The sequence below is a fragment of the Carassius auratus genome, chromosome 17, assembly GCF_003368295.1.
Source record: "Carassius auratus strain Wakin chromosome 17, ASM336829v1, whole genome shotgun sequence".
In the NCBI taxonomy this organism is placed as follows: domain Eukaryota; kingdom Metazoa; phylum Chordata; class Actinopteri; order Cypriniformes; family Cyprinidae; genus Carassius; species Carassius auratus.
This window is the reverse complement of record NC_039259.1, coordinates 775,913-795,175: the sequence shown is the minus strand read 5'-3', so window position 1 is coordinate 795,175 and position 19,263 is coordinate 775,913. Positions and strand designations below refer to the sequence as shown.

Here is a 19,263-nt window from a genome sequence, read left to right as displayed (position 1 = left end):
CCTGGACAACAAAACATGGGATATCCAGATCATTCTGATCAAGATCAAACCTTTTAAACAACCGGCCCCTGAGGTTTAATTTGATTCGGTCATCAGCTCGCTCCAATCCTTAGTGAAGATGAACAGCAGCAGCCAGTTGCATAAACTGCTTAGACTAGTCTTAAGAAGTTAGACATCTATTTTATTTTTTATTTTTTTTTCATTTAACTTTCTAAATTCAGTTACAAAATGGTAGACTGATCACCTCTTGGTTAACTTAAGTCTTAAGACTAGGGGTGTAACGATTCACTCGTTTTCTCAATGCATCGATTACAAACCCTGATGATGCATATGCATTGATCTTGAAACATGATTTTTGCACAACTTGGTCTCACAGAATTCCGTGAAATGTCCACGGGCCCTTAACTCAAAATCCGTGAAGCCTCCGGACTTTCTAACTGAAACAAACGTAATTTTTATGATGACAGGACAATGCAATAACTACAACAGCTGTCTGGTTAATGTCATTATGGCATTTGATTTTGGAAAAGAAACAAATACTTCAAATGTTGCGTTTTCAAATGAGAAAGCACGTCCGTTCAGCGAGTTCTGTACTCCGTCATTGAAACGGGTATCCGTGTGTGGACCACGGGAGGTCAGTGTCATTGACTTGCGTTGGAGAAATATCCGTGGCCGGGTCACGGAATTTGGGGCAATTCCGTGATGGCTTCACGGATTTTGAGTTAAGGGCCGTGGACATTTCACGGAATTCTGTGAGACCAGGTTGGATAACCAGAGTATTTAAAGATGCACGCAGACATTGCTGTTTATCATCTTTACTAAACTCATAAGCAAATACAGAAACTGGCTTGCAAAAACGGCAACAACACATTCAAAACATCCGGTGTGCAACAGCTTAACTAGGACCGGGGGGGAAGCAAAATAACAAACAAACATTCCTGGTTTCACCCCGGCCTACACCGCAAATAGTCCCTCTGCAACACTTCTCCCTCTTAAAGTGCACACATAAAACATTAATACACACACTGTAAGATAAGTGCCTCTCTACCAGGAGAAACATTGGCAGCAATATGAACATCAAATTTTTGTTAAACAAACAACACTCTTTTATATGGTATATTTAATGTTTGCGTATCTGTAGCTCAACATGTCAGTCTGTTTGGAGGCTTGTGTTGTCTCTTAGATCTCCTAAGCTCAGGAATGGTGTCCTCCGAACTGGAGGCAGGCTCTGGTCCCCCAAGTAGGCTCTGATCAGGGTCAGCCGTAGCTGCCTGCTCCGACAATTCATCAGGTGCCTCCTTTGAGGGCTCAGACAGACCCTCATGTGACATTTCCGCGTGCCCTGGAGCTATTGGCACGGCCTCTGCAGCAGTGTTAATTTTGACACAAAATTTTAATTTAGTTTTAGTCTTAGTCTTTTGACTATAATTCTTTTTAGTTTTAGTCAAGTTTTAGTCATCTGATTTGTTTTAATTTTAGTCTTATTTTAGTCGACTAAAATTGCTTGGTATTTTAGTCGACTAAAATTGCTTGGTATTTTAGTCGACTAAAATAAGACTAAAATCAATAACAGATTTACTAGACAATTTTTTACAGCTGGTATAGGAAACAAACTTAACCAAAATATATAAAACACAAATTCAACTTTATTTCAACACAACTGTGTCTTTTTTTCGATTCAAAAGCTTTTATGCAGCAACAAACACTGTCATGATAATGTAAACAATAACTAGCTGACAGTTGACCATCAATAAAAGAAAAATAACGTTAGGTCCAGGACCTTAAAGCTTACAGCTGAGCTGAACAATAAGTGCATACATTTAAAGTAAATATTTAATAAGTTGGCAGCTAGGTGGATAAAAAAAGTAACAAGATTTTATAAGGTATTCATTTGTCTAGCAATATTGTATGTTTTAAATACTACAATATTGCTAGATTAGTATGTATAATGATAGGATGTGAACATTCATGTTTCACGTGACTAATATAGAAATATTTGTGATATTGTCAACAAGTAGAACATTATAAAATATACTAAACATTAGTATTAATCAAATGTATTTATCATGATATTACGTATTAGTATTGTGCTCTCATCTAACTTGAAGAAGGGGCTATTTTACAGTACTTTTCAGTTCGTAATATTTAATGCTACAACATCTACGCACTGCAGTCTTCCAATTTTGCTTAGCTCAATAAACAAAAGAACATCGTTGTGAAATTACATTTGAGAAAATGTCTGGGTGGCTCGTCTGTAAATGTCTTTTCAAATTGGTGGTGTTCTTGCCACGAATGAGCGCTCCACGTGCTTTACACTTTGTTTTGTTTTGTTCGTTGTCAAACGTGAAGTGAGCTGTGGACATTTTGTCGCTCTTTTAGACATCACCTCTTCGAATGCCGTCTTCCCGGGAGCTCATTTAAAAACTGAAAACCTTCGCTTCACGTCTCAATAAGTCAGGCTCGGATTGGTTCTCTTCTCTCATGCAGTCTCGCCTGTTATGTTTTGCCGGTTCTTTTGTTCATTCCTCGCATCTCTCCCGTCTGCTGATTTGATTTTCGGCACAGTCTATTTTCGTCTCGTCCTTTATTCGTTGACGATAATGTCAATCAATTTAGTCATAGTTTTAGTCTCCATCAGTGCCTTCTATTTTAGTTTTCGTTTAGTTTTCGTCCGCAAAAATATATTCGTGACGAAAATAATGACGAAAATATTTAGACAACGAAATTAACACTGCTCTGCAGAGCCGCCCCCACTGACTTTGCATGGAACCCCCTTGAGAACTCTTCCCTCCCCCATCATGGCGGACCCGCAAGTGATCTTGGTGCCTGCGCACCTGCCTACCATCACATAATTCTACAACAAAAGATACTGGCCCTGTCTGGCGGTAGATTATCCCTGGCAACCAGGGTGAACCTATGGCAAAGTTCTTGACATACACTCTGTCCCCTGGGTGAAAATGTCTCTCTTTGGCATGTTGGTCCCGCCTTGCTTTTTGCTCCTCCTGATACCTGGCAACCCTCGCTCTGATGTCTGTCTGGCTGGAGGAGGTCCAGATGAGACTTTGGTCTCCTCCCCAGCAACATCTCAGCTGGAGACACTCCCGTAGTTGTGTGTGGAGTAATCCTGTATTGAAACAGGAAGCGTGCGAGCTTGGTTTCCAGCGATTGTCCTGACATCTTCCGCTGCCCCTCTTAGAAAGTCTCCACAGCCCGCTCTGCCAAGCCGTTGGACACGGGATGATAGGGGGCAGTGCAGACATGACGAATCCCGTTTCTATACATAAACTCCTTGAAAACCTCACTGGTGAAAGTGGGCCCGTTGTCTGTCACAATTGTGTCTGGCAGCCCATGTGTTGCGAAAATGCTTCTCAGTGTGTCTGTAGTAGTAGGTGCAGTAATATTTGACATGATATGTGCCTCGAGCCACTTGGAGTGCGCATACACTAGCACTAAAAACATCCGACCCATAAATGGGCCAGCAAAATCCAGGTGAAGTCTGGACCACGGACGGCCGGGCCACTGCCATGGGTGTAGTGGCGCTGCCGCTGGCATCTTCAGGTTGCTTTGACACTGAGAACATACCTTCACCTTTTCTTCTAAAGCACAGTCCATCCCAGGCCACCACACAAATGATCTGGCGAGACTTTTCATAGTGGGGTGGGCCTCATGTAGTTCGTCCATCACTTGAGCCCGCCCTGGAGGTGGGACAATCACTCTGGAATCCCAGAGGAGACAGCCATCAAGGACACTTAATTCAAGTTTGCGCTTGACGTAAGGTTTGAACCCCTCCTGTTCCACAGTGGCAGGCCACCCCTGCATCACCCACCTCTTCACCTGCGACAACACTGGGTCTCTTTCAGTCCACAGCTTTATTTGCTTTGCTGTCACTGGAGCCTGTGACAGTCTGTCCATCAGAAAAACAGTCTCTGGGGGAAAGCCTGTGTGGTGTGGTGTGTCTGGGAGAGGCAGACGCTAAAAGCATCAGCATTTGCATTGTCGCTACTCGCCTTGTACTCTATGCTATACTGGTATGCTGACAGGGTTAATGCCCAGCGCTGTATTCTTGCTGAGGCCATGGGTGGAATGCCCTTTGTCTCACTGAACAGACCCATTAGAGGCTTATGGTCTGTGAAGATGGTAAAAGGGCGACCAAACAGGTAGTGGTGGAAACGCTATACTGCAAAAACAACCGCCAGGCCCTCCTTCTCTAATTGCGAGTACCCCTTTTCTGCTGCAGTAAGAGTGCGTGACACTTAGCTGATTGGCTTTTCACTTCCATCCTCCATGCGGTGCGAAAGAACTGCCCCCAGTCCATACTGGGAGGCATCACACGATAGAATGTCCTCCTTGTCTGGGTCAAAATGTACCAGCAGTCGTGTTGAGTGTAACAGTCCCTTTACGTGCTGGAAAGCGTTGTCCTGATCCTGCTGCCATCTCCACACACAGCCTTTGTGTAGCAGCTGGTAGAGTGGGGCCAGCACGGTCGAGAGGTCTGGTAAAAACTTCCCATAATAGTTCACTAGACCCAGAAACGACCTAAGCTCTGCAATGTCCTTTGGTGTTGGGGCTTCCTTAATTGCTCTCACTTTGTCTTCGACTGGAGACAAGCCCTGAGCTGAAATCCGATGGCCCAGATATGTGACACTTGGAGCTTGAAAAACACACTTACTGCATTTCAGACGCAGCCCAGCCTCAGACATTCTATCTAACACCAGGTCAAGGTTTTGTAAGTGTTCCTCTTCTGTTTTACCTGTGACGAGAATGTCATCCAGGTAGACGGCAACCTGGGGAATGTTATGAAACAGATTGTCCATGGTGCGTTGGAAAATAGCCGGGCTTGAGGCAACGCCAAACACCAGGCGGTTATACTTGAATAGGCCCTTGTGAGTGTTTATAGTCACATATTGCTTAGAGTCTTCATCTAGCAAAAGTTGCTGATATGCGTGATTCATGTCTAGTTTAGTGAATGTTTTTCCACCTGCTAGTGTAGCAAATAGGTCCTCCACTCGCGGTAGGGGGTAGGTGTCGAGCTGTGAGGCCTGATTAATGGTCATTTTGTAATCCCCACATATGCGCACTTCCCCGTCCTCCTTCACCACTGGCACTATTGGGGCTGCCCAGTCAGAAAACTCCACAGGCTCAATCACCCCTGCCCTTTGTAGCCTTTCCAACTCCGCCTCAACCTTAGCTTTCATGGCATATGGTACTGTTCGTGGTTTGAAGAAACGCGGTTGTGCTTTGGGGTCCACACACAGTTTAACTGTGGTCCCTGGGAGGGTACCCAATTCCTCTTTAAAGACATCAGCATATTTCCCTATGATGTCCTGTACCACAGTGGTATGTTTGATTTCACCCCAGATCTGTCCCCAATTCAGGTTAATTTTCTGGAGAAGATCCCGCCCCAACAAACTCGGCCCCTCCCCCTCGACCACAAGCAGTGTCACCGCGGCTTGCTGTTCTTGATATACAATGTCCACCTTGATAGCCCCCGCAAGTGGAATGCACTCACCCGTGTACGTTCTGAGCCTAATACTTGTCTCTTCCATTGCAGGTGCACCCCCTGAGCTCCACAACCTGTTGAATGTGGTTTGACTGATTACTGAAGCTGAGGCCCCAGTGTCCACTTCCATGTTTAGCTCTTTGCCATTCACCTTAATTGTTGCATATATGGGCTGAGCCCGGGGCTGGCCACGGATATTAAACATGTTGAATGAGCACTGCTCCTCAAAATCCTCACTCTGCAGGTGATGTGTGTTGTGCTTTTCCCCACCCTTTTGTCTGTTTATTTTTAGCACCCCTGCACTTTTTTGCAATATGCCCCCTTTTCTGGCAATTATGGCAAACAGCGTCTTTAAAGCCACAGTCATTCGCAAAATGCGGACCCCCACACATGGCCGCGGGAAGTGGGGGGTCCGCTGCAGCACCCCCTAGTGACGAGAGGGAGATAAAAAAAAATGTAGGCCTATTAAAATATTTTGCACAATTTATCAATTCCTTATGAATATTTTAGAAAATGATTTTGACACACGTAGGCTATTACGTATTTATTTTGGATTTTAATTTCATATTTTGAGGCCTAATCAACACAGGTTCGGAAGTTACGTTGTCAACGTCAGGCAGGCAAGTTTGGTCGCCGAGTAACAAGGTTTCCCGCTCGTTCCATGCAGAATACATCCATCTTTATATAATACAGCGCACCTCGACATTTGGACACCTGTAACCAGGGCACCCCGCCTGCATGTAGCTCAGGTAAGAGTATTGTGCTGCCGCGCTTGTAACATTTATTTTTTTGGCAACAAGTGTGGGATCAGCTTTGACTAGCGAAGCAATTGTAAGTAGTACACTATAGTATTTTTGTAAGGTGGTGGGGATGGAGATGGAGAGTATTATTTTGTTCGTGTGTTCTTTGCGTAATGGTTGTGGAGAACTGTTAAATAACGTTTAAATAGTCTGAGATTATTTCCTTGTGGTTTGTGTAAAAAGGTTGGAGATGGAGACAGAAAGCTTTATACTGTGCGTGTGTTCTTTGCGTAATGGATGTGGAGAACTGTTCAATAAACAAATTGCTTAAATAGTCAGAGATTATTTCCTTGTGGTGTGCGTAAAAAGATTTTGGAGTTAATAGAGTTGCGTGTGAAATAAACGTGCAGTGACTCAAGCCAGCTGACCAAATCGATTGCATTGTTTTAGCATTATTGTGAAGTTTGATTAATCTTATATTTTGTTGTAATATTATTTGTTGTATCTAAATAAGTTGCATGTACAGTATTGTTCAAAATAATAGCAGTACAATGTGACTAACCAGAATAATCAAGGTTTTTCGTATATTTTTTTATTGCTACGTGGCAAACAAGTTACCAGTTGGTTCAGTAGATTCTCAGAAAACAAACGAGACCCAGCATTCATGATATGCACGCTCTTAAGGCTGTGCAATTGGGCAATTAGTTGAATTAGTTGAAAGGGGTGTGTTCAAAAAAATAGCAGTGTGGCATTCAATCACTGAGGTCATCAATTTTGTGAAGAAACAGGTGTGAATCAGGTGGCCCCTATTTAAGGATGAAGCCAACACTTGTTGAACATGCATTTGAAAGCTGAGGAAAATGGGCCGTTCAAGACATTGTTCAGAAGAACAGCGTACTTTGATTAAAAAGTTGATTAGAGAGGGGAAAACCTATAAAGAGGTGCAAAAAATGATAGGCTGTTCAGCTAAAATGATCTCCAATGCCTTAAAATGGAGAGCAAAACCAGAGAGACGTGGAAGAAAACGGAAGACAACCATCAAAATGGATAGAAGAATAACCAGAATGGCAAAGGCTCAGCCAATGATCACCTCCAGGATGATCAAAGACAGTCTGGAGTTACCTGTAAGTACTGTGACAGTTAGAAGACGTCTGTGTGAAGCTAATCTATTTTCCGCTGGCATCTTCAGGTTGCTTTGACACTGAGAACATACCTTCACCTTTTCTTCTAAAGCACAGTCCATCCCAGGCCACCACACAAATGATCTGGCGAGACTTTTCATAGTGGGGTGGGCCTCATGTAGTTCGTCCATCACTTGAGCCCGCCCTGGAGGTGGGACAATCACTCTGGAATCCCAGAGGAGACAGCCATCAAGGACACTTAATTCAAGTTTGCGCTTGACGTAAGGTTTGAACCCCTCCTGTTCCACAGTGGCAGGCCACCCCTGCATCACCCACCTCTTCACCTGCGACAACACTGGGTCTCTTTCAGTCCACAGCTTTATTTGCTTTGCTGTCACTGGAGCCTGTGACAGTCTGTCCATCAGAAAAACAGTCTCTGGGGGAAAGCCTGTGTGGTGTGGTGTGTCTGGGAGAGGCAGACGCTAAAAGCATCAGCATTTGCATTGTCGCTACTCGCCTTGTACTCTATGCTATACTGGTATGCTGACAGGGTTAATGCCCAGCGCTGTATTCTTGCTGAGGCCATGGGTGGAATGCCCTTTGTCTCACTGAACAGACCCATTAGAGGCTTATGGTCTGTGAAGATGGTAAAAGGGCGACCAAACAGGTAGTGGTGGAAACGCTATACTGCAAAAACAACCGCCAGGCCCTCCTTCTCTAATTGCGAGTACCCCTTTTCTGCTGCAGTAAGAGTGCGTGACACTTAGCTGATTGGCTTTTCACTTCCATCCTCCATGCGGTGCGAAAGAACTGCCCCCAGTCCATACTGGGAGGCATCACACGATAGAATGTCCTCCTTGTCTGGGTCAAAATGTACCAGCAGTCGTGTTGAGTGTAACAGTCCCTTTACGTGCTGGAAAGCGTTGTCCTGATCCTGCTGCCATCTCCACACACAGCCTTTGTGTAGCAGCTGGTAGAGTGGGGCCAGCACGGTCGAGAGGTCTGGTAAAAACTTCCCATAATAGTTCACTAGACCCAGAAACGACCTAAGCTCTGCAATGTCCTTTGGTGTTGGGGCTTCCTTAATTGCTCTCACTTTGTCTTCGACTGGAGACAAGCCCTGAGCTGAAATCCGATGGCCCAGATATGTGACACTTGGAGCTTGAAAAACACACTTACTGCATTTCAGACGCAGCCCAGCCTCAGACATTCTATCTAACACCAGGTCAAGGTTTTGTAAGTGTTCCTCTTCTGTTTTACCTGTGACGAGAATGTCATCCAGGTAGACGGCAACCTGGGGAATGTTATGAAACAGATTGTCCATGGTGCGTTGGAAAATAGCCGGGCTTGAGGCAACGCCAAACACCAGGCGGTTATACTTGAATAGGCCCTTGTGAGTGTTTATAGTCACATATTGCTTAGAGTCTTCATCTAGCAAAAGTTGCTGATATGCGTGATTCATGTCTAGTTTAGTGAATGTTTTTCCACCTGCTAGTGTAGCAAATAGGTCCTCCACTCGCGGTAGGGGGTAGGTGTCGAGCTGTGAGGCCTGATTAATGGTCATTTTGTAATCCCCACATATGCGCACTTCCCCGTCCTCCTTCACCACTGGCACTATTGGGGCTGCCCAGTCAGAAAACTCCACAGGCTCAATCACCCCTGCCCTTTGTAGCCTTTCCAACTCCGCCTCAACCTTAGCTTTCATGGCATATGGTACTGTTCGTGGTTTGAAGAAACGCGGTTGTGCTTTGGGGTCCACACACAGTTTAACTGTGGTCCCTGGGAGGGTACCCAATTCCTCTTTAAAGACATCAGCATATTTCCCTATGATGTCCTGTACCACAGTGGTATGTTTGATTTCACCCCAGATCTGTCCCCAATTCAGGTTAATTTTCTGGAGAAGATCCCGCCCCAACAAACTCGGCCCCTCCCCCTCGACCACAAGCAGTGTCACCGCGGCTTGCTGTTCTTGATATACAATGTCCACCTTGATAGTCCCCGCAAGTGGAATGCACTCACCCGTGTACGTTCTGAGCCTAATACTTGTCTCTTCCATTGCAGGTGCACCCCCTGAGCTCCACAACCTGTTGAATGTGGTTTGACTGATTACTGAAGCTGAGGCCCCAGTGTCCACTTCCATGTTTAGCTCTTTGCCATTCACCTTAATTGTTGCATATATGGGCTGAGCCCGGGGCTGGCCACGGATATTAAACATGTTGAATGAGCACTGCTCCTCAAAATCCTCACTCTGCAGGTGATGTGTGTTGTGCTTTTCCCCACCCTTTTGTCTGTTTATTTTTAGCACCCCTGCACTTTTTTGCAATATGCCCCCTTTTCTGGCAATTATGGCAAACAGCGTCTTTAAAGCCACAGTCATTCGCAAAATGCGGACCCCCACACATGGCCGCGGGAAGTGGGGGGTCCGCTGCAGCACCCCCTAGTGACGAGAGGGAGATAAAAAAAAATGTAGGCCTATTAAAATATTTTGCACAATTTATCAATTCCTTATGAATATTTTAGAAAATGATTTTGACACACGTAGGCTATTACGTATTTATTTTGGATTTTAATTTCATATTTTGAGGCCTAATCAACACAGGTTCGGAAGTTACGTTGTCAACGTCAGGCAGGCAAGTTTGGTCGCCGAGTAACAAGGTTTCCCGCTCGTTCCATGCAGAATACATCCATCTTTATATAATACAGCGCACCTCGACATTTGGACACCTGTAACCAGGGCACCCCGCCTGCATGTAGCTCAGGTAAGAGTATTGTGCTGCCGCGCTTGTAACATTTATTTTTTTGGCAACAAGTGTGGGATCAGCTTTGACTAGCGAAGCAATTGTAAGTAGTACACTATAGTATTTTTGTAAGGTGGTGGGGATGGAGATGGAGAGTATTATTTTGTTCGTGTGTTCTTTGCGTAATGGTTGTGGAGAACTGTTAAATAACGTTTAAATAGTCTGAGATTATTTCCTTGTGGTTTGTGTAAAAAGGTTGGAGATGGAGACAGAAAGCTTTATACTGTGCGTGTGTTCTTTGCGTAATGGATGTGGAGAACTGTTCAATAAACAAATTGCTTAAATAGTCAGAGATTATTTCCTTGTGGTGTGCGTAAAAAGATTTTGGAGTTAATAGAGTTGCGTGTGAAATAAACGTGCAGTGACTCAAGCCAGCTGACCAAATCGATTGCATTGTTTTAGCATTATTGTGAAGTTTGATTAATCTTATATTTTGTTGTAATATTATTTGTTGTATCTAAATAAGTTGCATGTACAGTATTGTTCAAAATAATAGCAGTACAATGTGACTAACCAGAATAATCAAGGTTTTTCGTATATTTTTTTATTGCTACGTGGCAAACAAGTTACCAGTAGGTTCAGTAGATTCTCAGAAAACAAACGAGACCCAGCATTCATGATATGCACGCTCTTAAGGCTGTGCAATTGGGCAATTAGTTGAATTAGTTGAAAGGGGTGTGTTCAAAAAAATAGCAGTGTGGCATTCAATCACTGAGGTCATCAATTTTGTGAAGAAACAGGTGTGAATCAGGTGGCCCCTATTTAAGGATGAAGCCAACACTTGTTGAACATGCATTTGAAAGCTGAGGAAAATGGGCCGTTCAAGACATTGTTCAGAAGAACAGCGTACTTTGATTAAAAAGTTGATTAGAGAGGGGAAAACCTATAAAGAGGTGCAAAAAATGATAGGCTGTTCAGCTAAAATGATCTCCAATGCCTTAAAATGGAGAGCAAAACCAGAGAGACGTGGAAGAAAACGGAAGACAACCATCAAAATGGATAGAAGAATAACCAGAATGGCAAAGGCTCAGCCAATGATCACCTCCAGGATGATCAAAGACAGTCTGGAGTTACCTGTAAGTACTGTGACAGTTAGAAGACGTCTGTGTGAAGCTAATCTATTTTCAAGAATCCCCCGCAAAGTCCCTCTGTTAAAAAAAAGGCATGTGCAGAAGAGGTTACAATTAGCCAAAGAACACATCAACTGGCCTAAAGAGAAATGGAGGAACATTTTGTGTACTGATGAGAGTAAAATTGTTCTTTTTGGGTCCAAGGGCCACAGGCAGTTTGTGAGACGACCCCCAAACTCTGAATTCAAGCCACAGTACACAGTGAAGACAGTGAAGCATGGAGGTGCAAGCATCATGATATGGGCATGTTTCTCCTACTATGGTGTTGGGCCTATTTATCGCATACCAGGGATCATGGATCAGTTTGCATATGTTAAAATACTTGAAGAGGTCATGTTGCCCTATGCTGAAGAGGACATGCCCTTGAAATGGTTGTTTCAACAAGACAATGACCCAAAACACACTAGTAAACGGGCAAAGTCTTGGTTCCAAACCAACAAAATTAATGTTATGGAGTGGCCAGCCCAATCTCCAGACCTTAATCCAATTGAGAACTTGTGGGGTGATATCAAAAATGCTGTTTCTGAAGCAAAACCAAGAAATGTGAATGAATTGTGGAATGTTGTTAAAGAATCATGGAGTGGAATAACAGCTGAGAGGTGCCACAAGTTGGTTGACTCCATGCCACACAGATGTCAAGCAGTTTTAAAAAACTGTGGTCATACAACTAAATATTAGTTTAGTGATTCACAGGATTGCTAAATCCCAGAAAAAAAAAATGTTTGTACAAAATAGTTTTGAGTTTGTACAGTCAAAGGTAGACACTGCTATTTTTTTGAACACACCCCTTTCAACTAATTGCCCAATTGCACAGCCTTAAGAGCGTGCATATCATGAATGCTGGGTCTTGTTTGTTTTCTGACAATCTACTGAACCTACTGGTAACTTGTTTGCCACGTAGCAATAAAAAATATACTAAAAACCTTGATTATTCTGGTTAGTCACATTGTACTGCTATTATTTTGAACAATACTGTATGTATAGGCTATCTGAAATTGTAATGAAAGTAATTATTTCATTTTCTTTCGATTATTAAACTATTATTTCTGATTCTGTCTGCTTCAGCTTAATAACACATTGCGCATATCTGAGAACTGATGTCTGTGTGTTTCAGACCCTGGCTGGCTGTGCACTGAAGTGTATATGACAATAAAGTAGTAAATCTCAATGTATTTATTTTTAAAATGTATTTTAAATAGGCCTATAGGCTCATAGGTTTTTTGTCAAAAAAAAAAAAAAAATCACAGCACCCCCTGTTCAAAATTACTTCCCGCGGCCCTGCCCCACAACGATAACACTCTGTGGGTCTTCCTGAACTACTTTTGCTTTCTTTTGCTACTAAATGGGCAGTATCTGATAGCGTCCCTCCCCCTGCATTTTTTATGTCCATCGTGTTGTTTGCCGCCGTCTCCATGGCTAGGGCAATGTCCAAAGCCTTTTTGAAAGTCAATGTGGCTTCACCCAATAAGCGGCGCTGTATGACGTCATCGTTAATTCCACAGACTAACCTGTCCCGCAACATGTCCTCCAGCACTGCCCTGAACTCACAGTGCTCAGATAGCTGCCTCAGTTCCGCCACAAACTCTTTTATTGGTAGTTTGCAATCATTGTGCATTACCACCGTCTACTGGGCTGAAGTGTGATTACACTGGGATGTCATCAAAAAAAAAAAAAAAAAAAAAACCTTTAAAGGGTTAGTTTACCCAGATAGCAATTCTATGTAATTAATAACTTACGCTTATGTTGTTTCAAACCCGTAAGACCTCCGTTTTAAGGCTCAGTGTTCATCTTCAGTTCTCTCTTCAGAGCAGTTCAGTCAGTGTACTGTTTGAGTTCATGCATTACTCCGGGATATTGGTTTGTTTGAACTCAGACTCAGAGGGAGTGTCAGCCACATTAAAAAAGTGAACAGCTTAAGTCATTTGTGGATTAATGCGTATGGGAGATGCGAACCGTTTAAAACGATTCAATTCGATTTGATGAACTGAATGATTCGTTCGCGAACCGGATATCAAGACTGCTTTGTTTTGAACTCTCTCACAACAGACACGGAAGAGAAGACAATGCTGAATAAAGTCATAATTTTTGCTATTTTTGGACCAAAATGTATTTTCGATGCCTCAAAAAATTCTAACTGACCCTCTGATGTCACATGAACTACTTTGATGATGTTTTTCTTACCTTTCTGGACATGGACAGTATACCGTACACACAGCTTCAATGGAGGGACTGAGAGCTCTCAGACTAAATCTAAAATATCTTAAACTGTGTTCAGAAGATAAACGGAGGTCTCATGGGTTTGGAACAACATGAGGGTAAGTTATTAATGACATAATTTTGCTACCTGGGTGAACTAACCCTTTAACATCCTATAGGACCAAAGCCCAAGCTTCAGCTGGCGCTGCGTGTTCAGCTCCTCCAGCTTCCACTCTGAGCTCCTCATCCTACAAGAGAAATAATAATAATAATAAAGAAAAAGTTATAACTGCCCTAATTGTGAACTGTGTGTTGGTTGTAATCAATACATTTTCCATTGTTTTTGCAACACGAAATGCTGTCAATTTCCATATCCTTTGCCTGTCTATTCCCATGCCACCCAAAACTGCATAATGGGCGGCCATACTCCCAGCATTCTAATAACAACTGCTTTGTGGGGTGTGTTTCTTCAAGACCTTGCAGATTTTTCCAGTAAGACATGGATAGTTTTAATCGCCTTAGATCTAAACGCATTTCTCCCACTTCTATTTGTAATGATGGAATAAACGCACATTTTCGAAGTGCCTTGGCCTGTACTCTATCTAGTTATTGCATTAAGGTTTTAGTTGTTGAACTATAAGCTATGCTTCCATAATCAAAAACAGAACGAATCAGTGCAGTATAAATCCTTTTCAGGGACATGCCTGAAGCTGCCCATCTAAACCCTGCTAAACACTTAAGTATATTTATACCTTTTTTGCACTTATCTATCATTTTGTGAATGTGCGTTTTAAAATTTGATTACACTACTTTCTTCGCACCCCGTTTCTTCTTTTCCAAACTGAACTACACAAGAAGATGAAGTTGTTGTTTGGATTCATGTCCGAGAAGGAATCGATTCATTCGAGCATTTGTTTTGAACAGGCCCTCGTCTGAAGCGAATGAATCTTTGAGAGTCGACTCCGCTCTGTTCGGAAGCAAACAATAAGCGACGCCGGAACCGGAAGTGATTAGATTTCACAGCGCTCACGGCATTTTATTTAAAAATAAACTGCACCATTAAAATAAATCGATCAAATGTATTATTATTATTGTTATTATTATTATTATTATTATTATTATTATTATTATTATTATTATTATTATTATTATACCACATTCATAGTAGCCACGGTACTATACGACAATCGTGTGACGAAAGGGATGGAAAGATATGTATAAAAAATAGCTGATGACTAAAATCCTAATAACACGACTTTATTACACACATGTACACAACATATATTGTGCATATTTAAATATCTTTGTTTCATATTTTTTTAAATGTAGTAATTCAAAGTAGTGTTACTTTAAAATAAAACCTTTTATGTATTTTATGCAAATAGTTATACAAATAACAATAGTAATATTTGATTTAAGAAATGCGTTTCTTCTGTAATATTTTGTAAGAGAAGACGAAATCAACATGTTCTACTTGAACATTCTGTATGCTGTGACCAAACTAATAAACCTGCTCTCATCATGTTATCAATGCTGTATTACACATTTTAATTTTATTTAATTTTATATATTTGTGGAACTGCTACTAATTAATTAACTGTTTTTAAACTTTCTAATGACCTTCATTAATATCTATATGGCAGTTCATTAAGAAACATTATGTAATGCTTATCAATGTTTACATTCATGTCCTCATCACAATCACACACACACACACACACACACACACACCATTCTACATCTGTACATCCTTTACACGTCATGTGTGGAAAATTTATAAACAAATGCAAATTAATACATTTTATGTTTACTGTACATAAATAATCTTCAAACTTGTCTTATCTGCACAGAGCAGCCACAAGAGAGCGACACACTCCACTGAAGACAGAGCACGCTGATCTCTCTCTCTCTCTCTCTCTCTCACACACACACAGACACACACACACACACACACACTCACACACAAACACACACTAGAGTGTAAAATACATAATTTATAGTGCTGTCAAGCGATTAATCGCATCCAAAATAAGTTTACATAATAAATACGTGTGTATTGTGTTTATTTATTATTCATATAAATACTCACACATGCATGTATATATTAAAAAATGTGTTAATGTATATGCATATATTTACTATTTAAAATATATTTATATATGATATAAATTATATAAATATTAAAATATATATGTAAATACTTTCAAAATAAATTCTGTGCGTGTATTTATATATACATAAAATTAAACACATTTTTATTATGTAAAAAAAAACCTAAGTTATTTTTTCTACCTATCTAGTTTATAGACGTTGAATGTCTTTCGTGACATTGTTTAGAAGCTGTTTCACTAACTCTAAACTAAACTGCTTTAGCTGCAGAAAACACCTTCTATACACCTGAAACATGTTAAAGAGCCACAGGTTTAGAATGAGATCTGAATGACAGAGCCATCGTCTGAGTGAACAACAAACACAAATATACAGACGTCTGAAAACACAGAGAGAGCATCACAGATTACAGTCTGAGCTGGAGATCATCAGTCAGAGAAGGCCAGCAGGAGGCAGATCTTCAGCAGGACCGGACGAGAGCACAGGGGTCTCACACACACACACACAGTGACCCTCGACAGCTTGTGGCTCTGAGTGCAGACATATGGTCAGCGCAGAGGTGTGTGTGTATACACAGAGGAGCAGAAAATCTTTAGTTGGCCATTTGCAGCAGATTAACAGCTTGTAGAATCTGCAGAAGAATTGATCGAGAAGGTCTGTAAGCGCAGAAGAACACACAGCAGTCACCTGATACGCTCTTATATTACATGACTACAGCTGCTCGGGGTTCTTCAGAACGCTTGACCCGTCTGATGACTCCAGGTGTTGATCTTCTAACGTTTAACTAGACAGATGTGGTTCAAGAACATTCTGTTTATCAACACCATCACAGCTCACATCACAAATGGTTTTACTCTGAGTGGAATACACAGGAACAGGAAATGACACAGAAAACACGGTTCTTGTGTTGCCAGGTTGTTGGTTTGCATGTGAACTGTTTAATAAACTGATTTGTGTTAGTTCTTGACTGATGTGCATGTGAACATCTGCTTGATTTCTGAGGCGCGTCAGACACCTCCTGCAGTGCTTCCAGAGCAGATTCAGGCTTGAGAGTGGGCAAACTTACGAAACCAGCAGGGGGTCAAATGAATATTTCCCCAGAGCAGAAGATGGGCACAGATAAATGTGTGCTTATGAACTCATATAGTTCAGAAGTGCTTCTGTCTCAAAACATATCATTGCTTTCAGCTCCACTACTGCAGCATTATCTCTAACAGAACACAGAGAATATTGAAGCCTTCTGAATGATAACAACATAAAACAGTGATATCTTAGTTTATTACTGGGAAACTATACAGCCAGGAATCATTTGAATACATTTTTAAGTTTACTTTTTGTCTACATTCATTTGAACACTTTTAATACATTTTATTTATCTTAAAGTTTTAGCAAGTATGTTTTTTGTCAATTTTATTTTTTAAAGGATATATATAGTTTTAACACACACACACACACACACACACACACACACACACACACACACACACACATATATATATATATATATATATATATATATATATATATATTCATGCTGTTACAAACAACACAATACACTGCCTTTGAATTCATTATATATACAGTAATCAACCTTTGAACTGGATCAAAAAAGTGAATCAAAGTTGTCCTAAGAGAAGAATGCATTTTGGTTTTAGGTTTTAGGACAACTTTTGATCCACTTCAAATGTTCACTACTGTTTATATGTGTGTGTGTGTGTGTGTGTGTGTGTGTGTGTGTGTGTGAGAGAGAGAGATAGAGAGACTTTTTTTTAAAGCATTATTATTAGTTTTTTTTTTGTACATCATAACTAAGGTGTTTGTGATCTAAGACTATATGTAATAACTATAATGATAACTAAAAGTTAACCTTAATCCTAACTCTTGTCCACAGACCACAGTTCTGCTGGTGATTTCCTGATGTTATGGTCATTCTCAGATGCTTACATGAGTCTTCATGTCTAAAGTCAAATAATGAGAAAGAACCAAATTGCCTATCACAGCTATGCTGATAATACCCAGATTTACCTAGCCTTATCTCCAAATGACTACAGCCCCATTGACTCCCTCTGCCAATGCATTGATGAAATTAATAGTTGGATGTACCAGAACTTTCTGCAGTTAAACAAGGAAAAAACTGAAGTCATTGCATTTGGAAACAAAGATGAAGTTTTCAAGGTGAATGCATACCTTGACTCTAGGGATCAAACAACTAAAAATCAAGTCAGGAATCTTGGTATGATTCTGGAGACAGACCTTAGTTTCAGTAGTCATGTCAAAGCAGTAACTAAATCAGCATACTATCATCTCACAAACATTGCAAGAATTAGATGTTTTGTTTCCAGCCAAGACTTGGAGAAACTTGTTCATGCCTTTATCACCAGCAGGGTGGACTCTTGTTATGGGCTCCTCACTGGTCTTCCCAAAAAGACCATTAGACAGCTGCAGCTCATCCAGAACGCTGCTGCCAGGATTCTGACTAGAACCAGAAAATCTGAGCATATCACACCAGTCCTCAGGTCCTTACACTGGCTTCCAGTTACATTTAGAATTGATTTTAAAGTACCTTTACTCGTATTTAAGTCACTAAATGACCTAGGACCGAAATATATTGCAGATATGCTCACTGAATATAAACCTAACAGACTAGGATCAAGTCAGTTAGAAATACAAAGGGTTCACACAAAACAAGGGGAGTCCTCCTTTAGTTACTATGCTGCCCACAGTTGGAATCAGCTTCCAGAAGAGATCAGATGTGCTAAAACACTAGTCACATTTAAATCTAGACTCAAAACCCATCTGTTTAGCTGTGTATTTACTGAATGAGCACTGTACAATGTCCAAACTGATTGCACTGTATTTTATGTAAAATCATTTTCTATTTTAAATTTTTTTAAATTCATTTTAAAGTTATTAAATTGCTTGTTTTATGTTTGTGATTATTTTTCTTCATGACTTTTTACTTTTTTTTTATGTAAAGTACTTTGAATTACCATTGTGTACGAAATGTGCTATATAAATAAACTTACCTTGCTTAATGAACTGCAGAGTGGACCAGACTTCATGCTAATTGTTTCATTGACGTCTTCAGGAGGTCTTCCTGCCAAACGCTCCAGACTCAATCCCTCTCCAGAGACTGTCTGATATCACGAGAAGATCCCGTCAGCAGATCTGATGTTCTGCATTCAGACTGGCAGCACATTATCCTCAAGACAAACTAACTGTCACACGGCAGACTCTCAGACGAGACACTCTCATTTCTATTCTGCGTCTCACACTATAATTTCATTTCCTGTAAGAAGTAACAGCGAGGCCTGCATTCAAAGCATCACGAGTGTCAGACTGATGAACGACTGCAGCTGTTCTCGAGAAGCTCTCGGCTCGACCCGACTCTCAGCGGACTGCAAGACACTCAACATGTGCTGGGGCTGCTGATACCCTCTTCATATGATCTCAGAAACACTACTGTACAAGTGTAGTTACACTGTCAGCCTTCAGAAGATCTGGAATATACAGCACAGGTCAGATGGACCACTGCTGTGATGATTTTTTGTCGTTGTGACAACTTCAGTTCATTCAATGCAAAAGAGCAGCCAGGATATTCTCCAAAATCACTTCACAGAATGAATCGTACAGGTTTGGGACAACACGAGGGCCAGATTCATCAAAATC

At 41.3% G+C, this 19,263-nt stretch overlaps 1 protein-coding gene and 1 pseudogene across 1 annotated transcript; both read right to left on the bottom strand.

Moving 5' to 3' along the window:
* Positions 1-2,670: 2,670 nt before the first annotated feature.
* Positions 2,671-5,915, bottom strand: LOC113116930 (uncharacterized protein K02A2.6-like; annotated as a pseudogene).
* A 1,420-nt stretch (positions 5,916-7,335) lies between these two features.
* On the bottom strand, positions 7,336-9,786 carry LOC113117876 (uncharacterized protein K02A2.6-like). The gene has a single exon (XM_026286793.1). It carries the CDS (start codon positions 9,736-9,738, stop codon positions 8,125-8,127), a length of 1,614 nt encoding a protein of 537 aa, XP_026142578.1. The 5' UTR covers positions 9,739-9,786; the 3' UTR covers positions 7,336-8,124.
* Positions 9,787-19,263: the final 9,477 nt, after the last annotated feature.